General features: G+C 47.4%; 1 protein-coding gene across 1 annotated transcript in view; it reads right to left on the reverse strand.

Annotated features, from left to right (window-relative positions):
- Window positions 1-19,591, reverse strand: part of Ephx2 (epoxide hydrolase 2) — a 41,386-nt gene that overhangs the window by 12,467 nt on the left and 9,328 nt on the right. Inside the window, exons 3-12 of the mRNA XM_048421845.3 lie at window positions 16,359-16,518; window positions 14,246-14,436; window positions 13,471-13,593; window positions 10,392-10,460; window positions 8,671-8,766; window positions 8,137-8,215; window positions 5,670-5,704; window positions 2,901-2,927; window positions 1,824-1,909; window positions 302-413 (exon numbers count right to left, since the gene is read on the reverse strand). Of these exons, the coding sequence (XP_048277802.2) occupies window positions 302-413; window positions 1,824-1,909; window positions 2,901-2,927; window positions 5,670-5,704; window positions 8,137-8,215; window positions 8,671-8,766; window positions 10,392-10,460; window positions 13,471-13,593; window positions 14,246-14,436; window positions 16,359-16,518 (978 nt within the window). The remainder of the gene's footprint in view (window positions 1-301; window positions 414-1,823; window positions 1,910-2,900; window positions 2,928-5,669; window positions 5,705-8,136; window positions 8,216-8,670; window positions 8,767-10,391; window positions 10,461-13,470; window positions 13,594-14,245; window positions 14,437-16,358; window positions 16,519-19,591) is intronic.

Here is a 19,591-nt window from a genome sequence, read left to right on the forward strand (position 1 = left end):
AGAGAGGGCAGGGGAGAGGGAGAAGAAGAGAAAGAGGAGAGGAGAGGAGAAGGGAGGGGAGGGGAAGAGAGGAGAGGGGAGGGGAGGGGAAGAGAGGAGAGGGGAGGGGAGGGGAAGAGAGGAGAGGGGAGGGGAGGGGAAGAGAGGAGAGGGGAGGGGAGGGGAAGAGAGGAGAGGGGAGGGGAGGGGAAGAGAGGACAGGGGAGGGGAGAGGAGAGGAGGGAAAGAGAGGAGAGGGGGAAGGGAGGGGAGGGGAGGAGAGGAGAGGAGAGAGGCAACAACATTGGCGTCCCACACTTACTGGTTCTTGGAAGTACAGTTGGTAATTGAAAACCGGGATAGATTTGATAACTTCCATAGGAGGCACCTTAGGATTTGGTGGCATGAACGGAGTGTTCAGACTGGCCACGGCTCTGCAGGAATAAACAACACCAAAACAAAGAGCCTGTTGAGACAGATGTGGCTCAGAAAGGACATTTCAGGCCAAAACTGAAGGTGACGTGGAAAACGACACGCGCAGGTCGCACTCTGGCCGTGAGTGGGAGAACGAGATTAGAACTCGGGTGTTTTCATTCTTAACCTAGTAAGGTTTTCCCATTCATCTGTAGCTTTTATTTTTAACTTAACTGCCTTAGACACACCCATACATATGGGGACACACACACCCCTTTCTGGGAGTGATTGGAAGCAATCTCCCTACAGAACTAAGGGTGGGAATGCCTGAGGCCGAACAAGGGGGACCTGGAGACCAGGGCATACTGGGAAGTCTCAGGTCTGATGTTATTCAGGAGAAACCTCCTTTCTGCCAGTAAAATGTTTCTAAATGTTTGCTGGGAAGAGACTAAATTGAGAAAAATAGCATGTATGACCTTCCTTAAGCCATACATCCTGCTCACGGCTGTATCCCCTTGGTTTGTTTTCAACAGCATGTAATGTGCTCATACAGTAACTTTTTGGTGAATCTGATTGTTTAAAAATTGTGGTAGTTTAAATGAAAATGGTTCCGTAGGCTCGGGGAGAGGCACTATTGGAGGTGTGGCCTTGTTGGGGTAGGTGTGGGCTTGCTGGAGGAAGTGTGTCACTGGGGGCTGGCTTTGAAGTTTCAGAGGCTCAAGCCAGGCCTGGTGGCTCACTTTTTCTTCCTGCTACCTGTGGATCCAGATGGAGAACTCTCAGCTCCTTCTCCAGCACCATGTCTGCCTGCACGCTGCCATGCTTCCCACCCTGATGACAGTGTACTAAACCTCTGAACTGTAATCCAGCCCCAATTAAATGTTTTCCTTTATAAGAGTTGCCTTGGCCATGGTGTGCCTTTACAGTAATGGAAACCCTAACTAAGACAAGAATCAAACTCTTATTTTCAGTTTAAATGAAACAGGAGAGAGAGGGGGAAGGAAGGAGTAGGGATGGGGGAGGAGAGTTGTGCTTGTAGTTTTGTAGTTGAAGAGACAAAGGACTAGGAGGTGGCATGAATTGTCATATGGTCACTTCAGGACAGAATTGAAAGCCTCTCTGGTCCTTACTCTCTCTGTAGCCTAGGGTGACCTCAAACTCACAATCCTCCTGCTTCAGCCTCCTAACTGCTGGGATCATAGGCCATGCACCACAACACCACTTAAAGGGCACGTTTTCTCACTTTTGGTCCAGGGTGAACGCTCTTCTTCTGTTTAATGCTGGGACACGATCACCCCTTATCACTCCTTTATCTACTCAGAGCCAGCCCTGTGCTCCCACAAGGCGCTGTTGTGTGGAGCCAAGGCGCCTGTAACAGTTCACACAGGACTCTAAGTCCAGCCAGCTTTGCCAATCCTTCCGCTGCTTACCTCACTCTCTCAGGGTAGAAGAGAGCCATGTTCCACACCAGCACACCAGCCCAGTCATGGCCAATGAACACTGTTTGAGGGATCCCCTAGAGAAACAAGGAGAGACACGATGAGGGTGGATTTCTGAGATGCGAAGTCCCCTTCTTGACAGCCTAGTGACTCCACCTGGAATCCCCAGAGACTCCTCTGAGGCATGTGTCCTTATTAGCTCCACCTCTCTCTCACACACCCTCCTCGGTCTCCACAAATGACTAGACTTGAATTTCCTTAGAAGACAGGACCACTAGCCACAAGTTCCTTCTCTCTCTCTCTCTCTCTCTCTCTCTCTCTCTCTCCTTCTCTCCCTCTTGCACGCACGCACGCACACACATATGCCCAAACATAAGGCGCAGACAGCACTTCCTGACCCAATACCATGGAGTGCAGACAGTCATTGTCCTCCCCCGTTTCCTGCACAGTGCCTACTGCTGAACCAGAACTCAGCCGTTCGGCTTTCTCTCCATCTTATATCCAGTTAATAATAAGCTAGGCCCCGCTGCTCTGGGGCCTCTCTGTTCTCTCTCTCCATTGCCATTAGCCTAGACTATTCCTTCTCTCCAGTCTGCCCTATGATATTTGCATTCCCTTCCAGCCTAATGCCATGAGGCAGAGGGCGTGGCAGAGCCATCTCGGGAATAGTACATTGCTACAGGGTGGCCATGGCCACTCTCACTCCTGTGACCAAATTTGATCTGAGATTGTCAGAAGAGATTTGAGTTTCAATGAACTGTGAAGAAGTAGCTTATAGGTTATTTTCCCACACCTTTCCTTGATACTCAAGGTTCCCTTCCCTGGATGGAAGCCAACAAAGGCATCTCCCTTCACTTTCTTGAATGAATAGCAAAACACCCTTGGCTATCTTTAATTTTGGGACCACCCCTTCCTTACCCCTGCTGCCTGAAGCCCATGTCTCCCCCTGCCCTGGTCCTCTCTGCTCACTGTCACCAACAGCCAACCCTCCGAGGCATCCAGCTCTCCTTTCATTACCGAGATCCACACAGAATGCTCCAGAGAGATGAGCTCAAAGGAAAGACTCACCAGCTTATCCAGGAAGGACACCATCTCCTAAAAACAGAGCACAGACTCGGCATCAGATGGGCAGGGTGGGCAGAAACAGCCTGCCACAGCCACACACTGTCAGGACAAGCCTCGGGAAAATGCCATTTTAAAGCGACGGGCTGTCAGTGGGGAGATCATGTCATGAGAGCCCCCCAGCCCTTTCCCGAACCGCAGCTTTCCCTCTGTCTCCCGAGACCTCTTGCAGTCACTGATAGAAACCATGGGTTCTCTCCCAGGGAAGCACACATGAACACCACTTCATAATCTGCCCTCACTTCTAGGAACTCAGAGGCTCCAAGAGATCACAACAGCATGGGCAACACACCCTGCTGAACTACAGGAAACACCTTTTCACACCTTAGCTCATCGGAGAGGGTTACAGTGAGTTCAATGTCCTCTCCAGACTCCATGAGCTGAGAATCCTTCTCAAATCTTAAGGAATATTGGAAAACATACAGCCCCAGTCAGCCACTGCATCTTACACCTGACAGCAAGACCTACAACGGTTAAATCCCACACCAAAAGCCCCCCCCCCCCAATATAAGGGTCAGTTGGGTGTAGACACATCTCCAAACACCACTGAACTTTAAAAAATATTATTGCTATGTTGCATCCAGAATTCTCAATTTGGAATCTCAAGACTATAAATATGTAGGAGGTTTATGGGCAGAACAAAGACTCCCAATCTGAAATAAAAACCACTCATATTTATTGCAGCACAATAATGGAAGCCAAAAGATGGCATCAACCTAAATGTCCACTGGCTAGTAAAAAATGCAGAAAATTAGGAGCCCATACACAAAGGGGCACGAGTCAGACACAAAAGGGTGGAACCAAGTTATTTGTAGCATCATGGAGAACGTAGTGCTAAATGAGATGAGCCAGTGGAGAGAGGCAGGTAGCGTGTGAGCTCATTCTTACAGGGTCTAGGGCAGTTATCAACAAGGCAGTGTTGGAGGACAGCTAGCAGAGGCAGAAACAGTGGACACAAGGAGGATTGATCAAGGGATAAATAATTACAATCTGAGATGGAGAGACGGGCTCCAAGAGCCCTACTCCATAGCAAAGTGACTATAATTAGTGGTGACATATTCTTGAAAGATGTCGGGTGAATGTCATGTGCTGCCAGCATAAATGATGATGGCATGAGGTCACACCTGTCAGGTACCTAGCTGTGATCATTGCAGAACGGATATTAAACATCAAAACACCTCGTTATGCATCTGTGTGAGGTCACGCCTCTGTCAGTTACCTAGATGTGACCGTTCTGCAGAGGATATTAAGCGTCTTGTTATGCATGACAAAACACATTACCTGTCAATTAAAAATTAAATAAGAGCAGAGTCCAGCTTCAGAAAAACTAAGAGTTATGTGATGAACTGCCACCCAGATTTAGGAGTTATAGTTGAGGGAAACTGTTTTGCAAAATATTTGGGGAGTTATGATGAGAAAGTTTTCCGGGCACTTGAAGACAAGCGATGTTATGGTCTTAACTCCATGATTTTTCTAACCTTGTATTTGAAACCAGTGTCATCTTTTAAAATACAATTTTATGTTTAAATTATTGTGGCGACTTTTTAAAAAGAGCATTACAAATATAAGTCACATACCATTTAATTAGCCCCTCCAAAGACCACACTTCAGTGGGTTTAGTGTAATCAGACTTGTGAAACTGTCACCACCATCCAGTATTAGAAAGTTTTCATGGCCATAAATGTTTTACACTTCCCTTTAGGCTTAACCCATCAGGCATCACTCTCTTTTCTCGTTCCCCTGCGTCTTGGCAGCCACTAAGCTGAGCTCCGTCTGGATTGCCTGTTCTGAGCACTCCATACAGATGCAGTTAATTGGTCCGTGGCCTTTGTAACTGGCTTCTGCTTGACGTTGTAGCGTCCAGACTCACTCATGTGGGGATATGCTCCACTGCACCATTGCTCTTCATGCATCCTTCCGGGGCATGGATCACGGCACAGCACCCGTCTATTCATTAGCGGATGGTGTTTGGGCCGTTCCCACTTTAGGTACTATGGATGGGGTTGCTGTGAATAGTGGAGTCTGGGTTTTCTCATCATCGGGTCTCTTGGGCTAGTTCCTAGTAGCAGATGTACTAGTGATACTTCAAGGATAGAAGGACAGGAACTGTTCTCTTCACCTTGTTTGTTTTGGTCTCAGGACCCCATGCAGGAACGCGGTTCTGTGAAGCACCCCAGTGCACCCGCTGAGAACAGATTCCAGCAGAAATAAGGGGAGGGGAGGGTGGTGGGGTGCGAGAAGCTCCTCAAGTGAGTGACTGGGAATTTGGTGGGGAGACCTGAGCAAGATCGGGAATAGGAGGAGAATCACAGCTGGGAAACAGGCAGGAGAACAGTCCAACCTAGAAGCTGGGCTTTCCTTTGAGCTTTGTGGCAGAGAAGCCACGGCTTACATGCAGAGCTGCTGATTGAAGACTCTCAGAATTGGATGGAGAGTGGAGTGTGGAAGGTTTCAAATCTGAATCTACTGGTTGTCAACCTTGGGTAGCAACCTTAGGCTGTCCTGTTGTATTTGGGAATCACCTTTTATGCTTCATGCATGTTGGCCAACATTTAGAACTATCACCTTCATGTTCATGTTCAATGAGAGTCAATACCCAAATGTTGCATATTGTACTTCCTTTTGGTTTAAATGGACACCCAAGTTTCTGGCTTATGCCAGGGAGAAACTCAGGATGGACATGGCATTGTAGATGCTACTGAAGAGGCTTCTTACCTTACATAACACTTCCATGGCATATTCCTCTATCTCTGTAATTAGAAATGAATGAATGAATAAACAAACAAGTAAACAAAAGCCAGGCATGTTTGTAGATACCCATAATCCCCAGTGTTAAGGAGAGGACACAGGCAGATCTCTGTGAATTTAAGGCTCTTCTGGTCTATTTAATGAGACTGTCTTTTTTTTTTTCTTTTCAAAACAGCTTTGGTGCCTCTCCTGGAACTAGCTCTTGTAGACCAGGCTGCCCTCAGACACACAGGGACCTGCCTGCCTCTGCCTCCTGAGTGCTGGGATTAAAAGTGTGCCTCACCACTGCCCGGCGAGACTCTGTCTTAAAACACACACACACACACACACACACACACACACACACACATATACACACACCACAGAGATATATAATGTGATTTTTAAATTTATAAACAAAAGTTCCTTTTACCAAAACAAACAAATCGAAAGCCAAAACCCTCCCAATATATTGATTCTGTTTACTTTTTAAGTCTATTTTGAGTTGGGTGTTGAACATCATAAAAGAGAAAAGCCCAATTTGATTTTGTTGGGTGTTCCTCACTGTCACTATTGAAGACCTAGGCCCTCCTTGTGGTGTGGTCCTGGCACCCTTGTCAAAGACCGGTTAACAGTGTGTGTGTGTGTGATGTGTGTGTGTGTGTGTGTGTGTGTGTGTGTGTGTGTGTGTGTGTTTACTTCTGAGCTCTTTAGTCTGCTCTACTTGTCTGGACCTCTGTCTTCATTCTGGTATCACACTGCTTAACTTCTGTGAACTTAGAATAGTATTTGAAATCACATTTGATTTCAAATCCCTACATTTTTGTGTTTTTTCTCAAAATGCATTCATTTCATTTTGGATTTGTGTTGCTCTGCATGAATTGTAGAATCTCTTTATTTCTGTCTAAAAGTATGTCATGGAGCACTTGGGAGACAGAGCCAGGGAGTGAATTTAAGGTCAACCAAGTTACACAGCAAATCCCTGTTTTGGGGGAAAAGAAGCCATTGAACTTTTGATAAGAGCCGCAATGTCCTGGAGACTGCTCTGGGGAGTGAGCGGCTCTTTTTAAAACCAATCAGCGATTCCAGTGAGCATAAAGAAAAAGAGATTCAAAAAAAAAAACCCAAATGGCGAAAATGTAAGAAAAATAACAAAATCAATCAATAAAAGTTGTAATCCTTCACTTTTCATAAGCTCTGTTAAGACTGTGATGTTGCAGTGCCCTTCTCGGCAGACTGTCCTAAGTTAAAAGCCAGTATTTTCATCACCAAAACTGAAAAGCGGATGTCCCTGGGCTCCACTCAAGTCTTGGGCCCTTGAGTCTACAGTCCAGTTTCTGTCATTCAGGAGCAAGAGTCACTGAGTGTGACATTGCCACACTTAGGGAACAACCCGCCACTCACTCCAGGACAACATGTCAAGGGACCTGGAGGGTGGTCCAGTGAGTGGCCAGAGTCCCAGCCTAGGTCAGCAGGCTTCAGTCACGGGAGCCCGCCATGCTGGATGTGATCACTGGAGTTAGAGGTGTGGGAAGCGGCTTAGGGAGCCCAGCTGTCAACAGCATCACTGTCCTTTGGAGGAGCTGTGTTCCTGCCTGACTGCATCAGGCCCCTGCCTCCACACCTGGGCTCTGCAGACCTCTGGACTAAGAACTCACTTGAACCTGATAAGAATGAAGACCTCTTCCTACCAGGAAAATGCTCAAAAACCTACAAATGGTCTCTGGGTTGAGAGGCTATGTAAGGTTTACTCTTGGGTTCTGGAGCCATAGGGCTCAGACCTGACCTACAAGTGATGCGAATCCAGCATCTCTAGAGAACAGAAGGCAGGGGTGTGCAGGTGTCGTACACACACCCATGTCCACAGCAGTGCTATTCAAAGGAACCAAAAGATGAGGTAACCTGGTATTTTTTTGGTCACTGGCAGATGGTGGTTTGTACTCTGTGAGAGCATTCATCCTGAAAGAGAGGCGGTGCTGCAATCCGATAAACACCGAAGGCGCCATACTAGATGAGATCAGCCAGTCCTGAAAGGGTAGCTATCCTGTGAGCCCACTGACACAAGGTATCAAGAGCAGCCACCTTCATGGAGAGAATAGGTGTGGCCAGGGCAGAGGGGAAGAAACACTGAGGAGCTGAATCTGGTCTTTCAGTTAGGTAGAGAAAGATCTTTCTAGAAATAGATGGTACATTCCACATCCCTGATGATCAGCAGAGGGCTGCTTCTGGCCAGGGCCTGTGGGCCTCCTGGGTCCCTCAGAGTGTACAGAGCAGTTGTGATCCAAGCCCAAAGAGACAGAACACTGCAGGAGAGGATCAGGGCTCATTACATGTGCTCAACCTGGACAGGGCAAGCTCGGGGGAAGGGGACTGGAGAGCTCGGGGGGGGGGGGCGCTAGAGATGCCAAACAGAGAAACATGACCACACAGGACGTCTGTGGGATAGTCAGCTCACCTGGAGGGGATGATGAGTCGCCATAGCCTTTCATATCTAAAGCCAGAACCCGGAAGCCCGCCTGGGCCAGAGCAGGGATCTGAAAAACAAAACAGTCCAACGGCCTGGCAGTGTGGCCTTGCCAGTCCTTTGCTGGTCTCCTTGTTTGCATCCCTTCCTCCCTCTCTCTTGCAAATGGATCCACCCAAAGTGCCATGTGGCACCTGTTAGTCTCCTTCCCATGGAGTTAGAGGGAGCCCATCTCATAAACCTACCATAGACAATGCATCAAAGCCACATTGGGCAGAATATCTTTTCTGACAAAGCCCTTGCAAATTTCTGTGTTCATTACTAAGATTTCCCAGCAAGAGGTGAAGAATGTCCTCGGGAAGTGGCCTGAGGATCAGTACGGCCCCAAGGCACTTCCTACACCCTTCATTGTTGAGACCTTGTGGTCACAATTTGGAGATGATTCATCCACAACACCCCATGCTAGCCCACAGCATCTCTCTCTCCTCACCCCAACTGGGGAGCACATTCCACAGTTTCCCTTACCTGGTACCTCCAAGAAAACCAACTCTCAGGAAACCCATGGCAGAGGCACACGGTGGGGCCAGAGCCCATCTCCACGAAATGCAGATGGCTCCCAGGCTGTGAAAGAGAGTCGGGAGTGATAATAATCTTGACGCCAGTGTACGAAGAACAGGGCTCACTTATGTAGCTGCTATCCCAGAAGCCATTGCAAGGGACAGCCAGACCTTGCCTGACTCAGCCACCTCACCTTGAGACTCAAGGGCTAAGTAACAATGGCTGGGGACTGTGAGTGACCCATGTGGGTGACACGCCAGGCAGTTTTCTCTACAATGTGAAAAGATTACGCAGTTGGGAGCAAACAGAATCAAAACAGTGGAGCTTCCTCTTTGGCAATGTGTAGAATACTGTCTATTTTATGAGAAACTATTTGCTTCGTGTGTGTGTGTCTGTGTGTGTGTGTGTGTGTGTGTGTGTGTGTGTATGGGCATGTATGCAAGAGAACATGTGCATGTATGCATGTTTAACACCCAGAGGTCAACTTTGAGTATCTTTCTGTGGTGGTCAAGAACCCCCAGAGGCCCATGTTTTTAATTAATTGGTCCCCAGTAGGTGGAACTGCTTGGGAAGGATTAGGAGGTGTTACAGAGGGTAAGCTTTGGGGTTTCAGAGGTTTGGGTTATTCCCAGCATGCTCTCTCCATGTCCTGCTTGTGGATCAAGCTGTGAGCTCTCAACTGCTGCTCCAGCCACTTGCTGCCCTACCTTTGTCAACTATCAAAAACTCTAACTCTCTGGCACTGTAAGTCCAAATAATCTCTGCCTGCTATAAGTTGCCTTGGTCATGGTATTTTATCACAGCAGCAGAGTAGTAACTAAGACACACTTTCTAGAGCTGTCTACCTTATTTACTTAATTTGAGACAGAATCTGTCATTGACCTGGAACTCACAAAACAGGTTATCCTTGTTGGTCACCAAGCCCCAGGGATCTGTTTGTTTCTGCCTCCCAGCGATTGTGATCACAAACACACACCATCGTGCCTAGCTCCGTGTCTTACCTGGAACGCAGGCTTACACAGTAAGTGCTCTACTCACTGAGCTGTCTCCCCTCCCCAGAGGTTTGCTTCTTAAATAGGAATTGTTTGTGCAGTCCTTTAGGGTGACTCTATTGGCAAGATGACCCCAAGGGCTTTTAACATCTGCATTATCCCTTCTCCCTGGCACATGCTGGCATTTTCTAGACATGCCTCCCCCTGGCAATAGTGATGTGGTCATAGGACTGAGTCCTGGCCCATCAGAAGACATGAATGCTGCAACAGGGGCTCCGGCCACTCACCGTGCTTTGTTCTCTTCTGTTTTTCTATCTGTGCACTGACGACTCAGCGGCCCTTGCTATTCTGCATACACGACTCTTGCTATTCCACATACATGGCCCTTGCTATTCCACATGCATGGCCCTTGCTAGTCAACATACATGGCCCTTGCTATTTCACATACATGGCCCTTGCTAGTCAACATATATGGTCCTTGCTATTTCACATACACGGCCCTTGCTATTCCGCATACACGGCCCTTACTATTCTGCATACATGGCCCTTGCTATTCCGCATACACAGCCCTTGCTTTTCCGCACACACGGTCCTTGCTATTCCACATACATGGTCTTTGCTATTCCACATACATGGCCCTTGCTATTCCGTATACCATTTTACGTGCTGTGGTCAGAGAGAACATGTCTGACTTACCTTTACGGTTACATACCCGTGGCTGATGTCATTTGGATTGCAGGGGACTGGCAGAGGGGCCTCAGGAAACTGAAAGTATGATGGGCACAATGTGAGACCCAAGACATCACCTCTGCCACCCCTCCTGAATGCGTCCTGGTGGTTCTCATGAACCAATCCCCTCCAGTTTGGGCACGGCTGGACTCCATGAGTTGTCTCTGTCCATGGAGCCTTGTGACTGAGTTCCGGCCAGTGGAATGCAAATAGGAGTTCATAGCCCCCTGGTTAAGCCAGGAAAACCCACATATGACTCTCTACAGTATCTCATCTCCCATCTTTCAACTGGGCAATGTGTGTGATTTTGAAAGCGCCCCCAGTGGAGGAGAGTAGGCCCTCTAATGACTGGCTGTGTTCCACAAAGGCCCTGGGGCTCCCAAATGAATGTTATATGAGCCAGAGAAACACAGACTTATAAATTGTTATGGTTTCAGTCCATGCTTCACAGAAGTCCTCAGATAGCCCAGGCTCAGTCCAGGCACAGCTGCTGTCTCTCTGTGATGCTCTGTCAGCGGGGCGGGGCGGGGGTCTTTCTTTAGTCAGCTGCAGCCCAACTCTGTGCCTGTCTTCAGCTGTTCAAGTGCCCACCGTAGAGTTCTCCGGACTGGGCATTTTCAACAACAGACTGCTATCTCCTCAGTTTGGGAGGACAGAGGTCTTGATTGAAAGGTGTTAACAGGGCCAGTTAGTTTCTCCTGAGATCTGCCTCTGTGTTTATAGATAGCTATCTCCCTCTGTGTGCTCATGTGTCCCTCTGGGGGCCTGTGGCTTAGTTTCTACTTCTTACATGAAAATACCAGTCATATCAGGTTGCTGTTCTCCCTTCTGGTCTTCTGTTGCCTTAATCACCTCTTCTAAGGCTCTGTGTTCAAATCCAATCACATTCTGAGATACTGGGCATTGCTCTTTCAGTATGTGAATTTCAGAGAGCCCATCCTGTAACAGCCTGTGTCTTGGGCCTTATCCTTGTCCTCTAGAGACCCTGACCTGTCTTTGGATAACATCTATGTACGGAGGAAAGTTCCAGAATACTCCCTTCTTTACCTTACTAGTGTCAGTTCCCAAAGCATCAATAGCAGAGGGTGAGCTACTGAGCACATGCACATGGGCCAGGCAGTCTCCTAATGACTGAGCCCCGACTGCACAAGCTACACCTTCCATCTTGAGTGCAGGGCCCACCTAAGAAAGCCGTCCTTCGTGACTCTCTTTCCTGTCCTCTAAAGTGGGGGGGGGGGCTTAAACTCTGGAATCTAGTCCCCCTTGTCAGAGAGAACAACTCAGAAAGTGAGTCCCACCCGGGTTATACTGCACTTTAGTTGAATCTTAAAGACACTACACCAAGGGAAACAAGCTAGAAATGAGAAGTCACACACTGTGTGAGTCTACATATCAGAGGCATCTGGAAATTAGACTCATAGAAACAGAAAGCAGAGTGTATATTGGGAGGGCCATGTGAGTCATTATTTAATGGGACAAGGTTTTGGGCTCCACACTGTTCTGAACGTACCTAATGCCTCTGAATTGCTTGCTAAGAAATGACTACGATAGTAAACTTTATGTTAAGGTATTTTACCACAACTTTGAAGAACTGGAGACAGGGAGATGATTGTGACCCTCCCTTGTAGCTTCCTGTGATGTACATTACAGTGGGAAATTGTCAACTATTGTTTGAGTTCACGGAGAAGCTGGCCCCTGGACTGGAGCTGCCCACCCCCACTTCAGACACAAGCATGTTTATCTCAAACTGTCCTCCAAAGCCCCTTCTCTGGGGTTGGGCTGCGCCCCTAATTCTGTGGCAGGGAGGGAAGAGAAAAGCCCAAGGGAAGGAAGACAGCCCAAGAGTGAAAACTTCATTAGTGAGAAGGTGCACCACTTCCAACACAGGGTCACTGCTGTCTACACCATGGTGTAAAGGTACCCGCTGCGGAGAGAAAGCTCAGCTGAGAACTGCAGCTCTCTTCCTTGTCTTCCCAAAAAGGTCTCTGATGGACATTAACGAGCCCCTGATTTGATGATGTCACCTTTCTGCTGTTTGTTCTTTCATGCGGAAGCCTCACCACAGGGGGCACTCTGCTCTGCCTGGGACTCTATCAGAAACTCCTATTGGTTGCCTTAAAGGGACTTCCCAGATGATTTCTGCTAGATGTTTTGAGTACCTGATTTGGTGATGTTTTGATATCTGTCTGTCTTTCTTTTGCTATTTATTATTTTACTTTGGCTTGCTACATACTTAATAAACTCACTCATTCAAAACCCAAAGTATGGTTATAGTAGATCATTCTCTGGACCGTACAGCACACTTCCCCATACCCACGGGAAGAACGAAAGGGTGTGGTTCACCTTCCTAATTTTTAGGATGGGTGTCTAGCTCACTGGGAGTAGGAGACAAAGTAGGTGAAGGAGAAAAACATATGGGTGCTTTGAATCAAGTCAGCCCCAGTTTCTACTCTGTTCGTAAGACTTCTAGGCATAGAAGGAACAAGCCAAGCTTGGTCATGCAGTTGTTTAGTCTACATTTTATTTATTAATTACATTTATTTTATTAAAGAAATCTATTTATTAAAGACGTAAACTGTTATCTTATGAGTTGAGTTGTGTCTTCCCCTGAGGCTCATATGATAAACTTCCAAATCCCAGCATCTCTGAATATGAGTATATTGATTGACTTGACTCTGATCAGGGCTCCAAGGGTTTGCCTGTCTCCTTGACCCCAGTGCTGGGATTCCACGCATGTGCCACCATGCCCAGATTCCATGTGAATGCTAGAGATCACATTCAGTCCTCAGGCTTGGTAAGTGCCTTTTTCTTGTCTTAGTTTCCTGACTTGCCAAAGGACGGTTTAAACTTTTGCTCACTGGCTACACAGAAAAAAATGGGTGGATGTTGGTCAGGGATGTGGACTGCCTGAACCACGGGCAATGGACTCCTTTTGCCCCCAAATCCCTCACAGAGGACTGAGAGAGTACCTTGGTCTCCTTGCTGACTTCTCCCCAAACACCAGAAGGGCGGCAGGAAGCCAGACCCTGCCCAGACCTAAAATTACCTGTGTCCCTGTGACCTTCTCCAGTTCTCTCAGAGCAGTGTCTGTGTCACGGACCAGGATGGTGGCCATCCCCATATCTCGGGCTGGCTTCAGATTGCTCCCAAAGTCATCTAAGAAAACAACCTGGACCCAAACAGTATGAGCATCAGCCAGAGGCAGCATCTCGTGTGAGCAGAACATCAGAAGGAAACACCTGCGTATGACTCCAAGGACAGCTCTATGGTGAGGTGATGAAGGACAATCCCCATCAGGGATGGAGCTCTAGGTTTGTTTTGAGCATCTCGTGGTGAGGTGGGTCCAGCAGGAGGAAAGGACAGTACGTGAAGGAGAGGGACCTAAGTCCAGTCAGCCTTTAAGATGAGAGGAGGTGACCATAATACAGCATTTCAGCAGAGTGACTCTCAGGACCCTTAATAAACAGAAGGATTCAAGTAGGCCATGATGCTTGGACAGGGAGACTATGGCAGAAGGAGACCCACTCCGGATCACTAGCTTTGTGTTCTTGGCCAAGTCTTCTGGGGCCTCTGTTTCTACGTTAGTAAACGTGGGAAGCTGCTCTAACATCATCTGACGGCATTGACACCACACAAAGGACCACATCAGTGGTACATTCTAGACAGAGCTATGGCCAAAAGCATCCCTCCGGACACAAGAGGGATGGGCCTAAGACCAGGCTGCCAGGCCTCAAGTGCACCCCTAGTCTGTCAACTCTATCAGTCCCTTGTTGCAAGATCTCTGTGACACCCTTTCCCCTGAAAAGGGAGTGTCTACTCACCTCATTGGGTTGGGCCTTCAGGGTTTCTAGTACAAACTTGTAGATCTGAGGCTCAGGCTTGATCAGCCCGACCTGACAGGACTCAATCAGGAAGTCGAAGTGCTGGCTCAGATTACACATCATCTGTGCCAAGCTGCCCCGCTTGTCACTGTCGTCCAGCCAGTTGTTGGTGACGATGCATGTTGTGAATCCTGAGTGGGGAGAGGGGGTTGCCAGGGAGGGGATCAGCTATAGGGAGCGGTATTCTGGATGCCTCAAAGGGGTCCCTGAGAATTGAGAAGTCCCTATCGCGGGCTCCTGCTCACAGACGTCAGTCTCTGCACACAGAGATTTCGTGAGAGAAGTTAAAAAGAATTGTCCTTCCCCACGAGCACCTCCTGGCGCAGTCCTGAGGGCAAGCCAAGACCGAAGCTTTCTGAAGACCACTCTCCACTCCCTGACACTATCACCTCATTTTATAAGGGTGTCTTAAGTTTCACCAACTCGTGGGGTCCTCTCTACTTTTGTGGCAGGCAGGAAAGATATTTCTATCTTACACTGACAGTTGGGCATGGCACATTCTGCTCAGAGTCCACAGTGAAGTTGGGCACTTCTATGGAGTCTATACTAAGACTCTGCACTGAAAACTCCGCCTGTGTTTAAAAACTGCAACCACCGGGGTGCGTAGGGTAACATGAACCAAGAAGGAAATCCAGCTCAGCACAACTCAGCCGCCCATGTTGGTTCAAACTTCTAGAGTCTGATCCCAGGCAGTTTACTTTCGTCTTATTTAAGCACAATTTTGGAAAAAGCTTCTGGATGACAATTAGCCCAATGTGTGCACAACAAAGTTTAAGACACATTTACATTGAAGCTATTTACAAAGTCCATGTGGCTGAGATAAACATAAGTTTGGGGGATTCAAGTGTGGCCTGACCCTACGGATGGCACAGGTCACCAGGCTATTAACTACATTCATTCCCAGCTTTCTGGGCAGAGAAGAGGCATCCATCTTCCTGTGAAGAGACAACCTTGTGTGTTTAATGCTCTTGGTTCCTTTAGTGCCTTTCTGTGAGCGCAAAGACCTCGTGCCCTCTAAAAAACCAAAAACGCCTGCCCTGAGCATCGTGAACTGAATTCCCATTTCAAAACTGGAGAAACAAAGACAGAGATGGCATCATCTCCTGGCTCTATCTACACAGCCGAGCAAGAAACAGGAGGTAATGGAAAGGAGACAGATGAGCCTATGGTGAGCGAAGAGCTATGGCTGTGGGATGGGCTATGGCTTGCTTGACCGTGTCTCCTAAAAGTTCATGTTGCAAACTCAATTCCTACTATCATAGTGCTAGTGGGCAGAGGTCTAACGAAATAGCTGGGTCACGCGAGCTCCGCCTTCATGACAGAAACCAGTGCTTGTTGTAAAATAACCGAAGATGGAGGTGAATATCTTGTCTTTTGGGCATTCACACTCTGTTCTGTCCTTCCTTTTCCCAGTCTGATGAGATACTGCATGAAGACAATCACAGATACAGTCCTCTCAATCTTGTGCTCCTTTGTAAACTCTCCAATCCCAGGTCTTTTGTTACAGCAGCACAGATGGACTGAGTCAGATGTCTTGACCACAGAGACATAAGTCTGATGCAATAGTTTCATTGATGCTCACGAAGAAGAGGCAGGCACTACAATAAAACGCCTGCCTATGCATGGGTGTGACTTCGCATCTTAGACCACATGACATCGCCTCAACTCACACCAGTTCATAGCACTACTCTGACACCCAAAGACTGGAAAAATCAGAGTTGCTTAAAAGCCTCATTTTAAAATCTGTGGCAGAAGTTTGGTCACTTGGATAATTATTGATACTAATTAGTAACAACGAAAGGATAGAATTTTGTTCGTAAAACAGTTACTGATCATTGTTTATTATATAAAATTATATTATTTCCCAGGGATCCTAACAGTAAGCTAGTTAGTAAAAGTTTTCTCATGTAATAAAGCTGGTTCTGGAGGCTTGCTTTACGGGTGTGTCAGCTCTGTGGCCTTGAGACATACTTAGCTGTGTCCCGACCTCAGCTTTCCCAGGGCTCTGGTGCAGTGAGGCTATGCACAGAATGGGCAGCATAGAGTCTCTTACCTTTCTTTCTGAGAGTAATTGCTGCCTGGAGCATGGGGCGGTTGATGCTTCTTGCTGCCATGGCTTGATTGAATATTTGACTTATGGAGAAATCCTCAGGTAGGCTGATTCCGGAGGTGCTGGAGCGCTTCCTGCAGCTCTCTTCCATGAGTGGTGCCCACTGAAAAGCACACAGATGCGGGAGGGAGCAGGGTCAGTGGTTGCAGCCTTGGAGAAGGCTCGGCAGCACCACGAAGTTCAAATGTGTGAGTTCCAATCCTGGGAGCAAGCTCCCCGAGAGAAAGGACAAAGGTGAGCTGCACTGGAATAGCAGAAGCTGGGGGGCTCAGAGGCAGGCTAAATTCCTATCCCCCCACCCCGCCAATTCTGAAGTCTGTGATGGACAAAGTCAAGATGCAGACATAATGGTGTCTGTTTCATACACGGTGCTGCCCGCTCACTTTGCTCAAGGGAGAAGGACCTAAGTAATCCTCTAGGGTCCCTTTTCCAATCTCTTCCTGAAGGGCTGTACTCTCCTGACTTAGTTACTTCCTGCTAGTGGTCAGAAGCTTAACATACGAATGGGAGAATGTTGTGAAATAAATGTTAAGTAGGCAAAGGTGTGTTATAATTGTTTATGCAGCAGTTACTTAATTATGAAAAGACAAGCTGTTTCTTCACCTTGCCTGCCTAAGGCGCCTGCTTGGCTTAATAAAAAGCGACTGTTATTGAGGTGGCTACCAGTGTAATTAAGAGGGCTCAGGCGTTGGTATAGCAGATGTTGGTATCTTCAATAATTAGGCCTTTTGAGTAGAAGCCTGTAAGGAAGGGTGTTCTAGTTAAGGTCAGACTGGCCAACAGCTATGCAAGAGAGGGATATGTGTCAGAACAAGTAGAAGGAGAAATCTAGTTTCGAGAGAGATAGAGAGAAGAAGAAGAAGAAGAAGAAGAAGAAGAAGAAGAAGAAGAAGAAGAAGAAGAAGAAGAAGAAGAAGAAGAAGAAGAAGAAGAAGAAGAAGAAGAAGAAGAGAATGAGGGGGAGGATTGGGGATGGCTTGGGGGAATGGGAAGGGGGGAGGGAGGAAGGATGGTTATGGGAGCAGGGAAGTTTATATCTCAACTAAGGGAGCCATTTTAGGGATTGCAAGAGACTTGATTCCGGAGGGGTTCCCAGGCCCAAGGAGAGGTTCCCAGATTGTTCCCTGGGCAGCAGAGGAGAGGGTGCCTGAACTGGCCTTGGCCCATAACCATACTGATGAATATTTTGCATGTCACCACAGAACCTTCATATGGCGAAGAAAGGAGATAGAGACAGAGACACATATTGGAACACTGGACTTAATTCCCTAGGTCCAAATGAGAAGCACAGGGAGGGAGCAAGGAAGGCAGAACCAGAGGGAACTTTCATCCAACGATGGATGGAGATAGAGACGGAGACCCACATTGGAGCACTGGACTGAGCCCCCAAGGTCCAAATGAAGAGCAGAAGGAAAGAGAACATGAAAAAGGAAGTCAGGACTGCGAAGGGTGCGTTCACCCACTAATACAAGGGGACTGATCGAATGAGAGCTCACCAAGGCCAGCTGGACTGGGACTGAACGAGCATGTGATCAAACCGGATTCTCTGAATGTGGCTGACATGGGGGCTGACTGAGAAGCCATTGACAATGACACTGGGTCTTGTTTCGTCTGCATGAACTGGCTTTTTGGGATCCTGGTCTGTTTCGATGCTCACCTTCCTGGACCTGGAGGGAGGGGGGAGGAACTTGGATTTCCCACAGGGCAGGAAACCCTGACTGCTCTTGGGAATGGTGAGGGAGGAGGAGAGGGAGTGGGGGAGCGGGAGGGTATTGGGAGGAGGGGAGGAAGTGGAAATTCTTTAAATAAATAAATAAATAAGAAAAAAATTAAATACATTTTTAAAAAGATCGTCACAGCTGGACCTGTTAACTACTGATGGTCCTTCATAGGAGGAGGGTGTGGGCAGGGTCACTGGACCCTCGCTGAGCATCCAGCCCCTCCTCCCAGCCTGCTGCATGCAGTTCGGCCCTAAGGGTACCTGACTTTAAGGTCTGAGGGAAGCTAGAGTTTAAAGGCTGGGAAGACTGGGGACAGAGGGTGGCACCTGCACAGCTGTGGGGACACCATTTTCTACACTGAGAGAAAACTTTCCAGTGTGGCTTCATGTCACCCACACTCCTGCAGAACCCCTCAGCCATGCCCTGCAAGAAAGCCCTATTAACCCTTCAGTCCCCCAGGGTGAACTTTGGTTTGTTATTAGGACCTTAGGACTTGCAGAGAAAAAATTCTCACAACAGGGGGTAAATCTATTAACATTATTGCGTCTTCTGGTGTGAGAAAGAAGACTGGTAAGTGAAGGAAAATGTTGGAGGATGCAAGCATTAGTGAAGCAAGGGTTATGCGTAAAGATTAAGATGGCTGGATGTTTCCAGAATGAAAGAGAAAACCAGGAAGTCTACGCACGTTGTAAAGGTCTGCCTAAGTTATTCAAAGTTTGTAAAAGATGAGACTTAGAGAGTACACACACACATTAACATTTCTAAGGTCAAGGCTCAATACATTGATGCTAAATGTCTGTTTAAACCAATGGTGCTATCGATCTGCTTTTGACGATCGCAAGGACTGGCTTAAAGGACAAACATATATGTCTAATCCATGTTTCTTGTAAAAGTGTTTTGGTTTTGTCCAGGAAAATACAGTAGTTAAAATACAGAAGAAGAAGAAGGAGAAGGAGAAGGAGAAGGAGAAGGAGAAGGAGAAGGAGAAGGAGAAGGAGAAGGAGAAGGAGAAGGAGAAGGAGAAGGAGAAGGAGAAGGAGAAGAAGAAGAAGAAGAAGAAGAAGAAGAAGAAGAAGAAGAAGAAGAAGAAGAAGAAGAAGAAGAAGAAGAAGAAGAAGAAGAAGAGGAGAATGAAGGAGAAAGAGAGGGACATGCCTGGGGCCAGAAACCAGACATCTGCCAACCAGCCAGACACTGGAGAAAAAAAGGAAAGTAAGACACAAAGCAAAGACCTGAGGTGAAAGGTAGATAAAGAGAAATAGGTTAATTTAAGTTAAAAGAACTAGCCAGAAATAAGCCTAAACTAGGTCAAGCATTCATAACTAATAATAAGTCTCCATGTGATGATCTGGGAGCTGGTTAGTGACCCAGAAGAAAGCCTGCCTCAGGTCACAGACATTAAGATAACAGCCAGCCCTCAAAGAGAAACTACATTCATGACTACTGGTATGATCT

The sequence above is a fragment of the Myodes glareolus genome, chromosome 12 (genome assembly GCF_982192425.1).
Source record: "Myodes glareolus chromosome 12, mMyoGla1.1, whole genome shotgun sequence".
Classification (NCBI taxonomy): Eukaryota; Metazoa; Chordata; class Mammalia; order Rodentia; family Cricetidae; genus Myodes; species Myodes glareolus.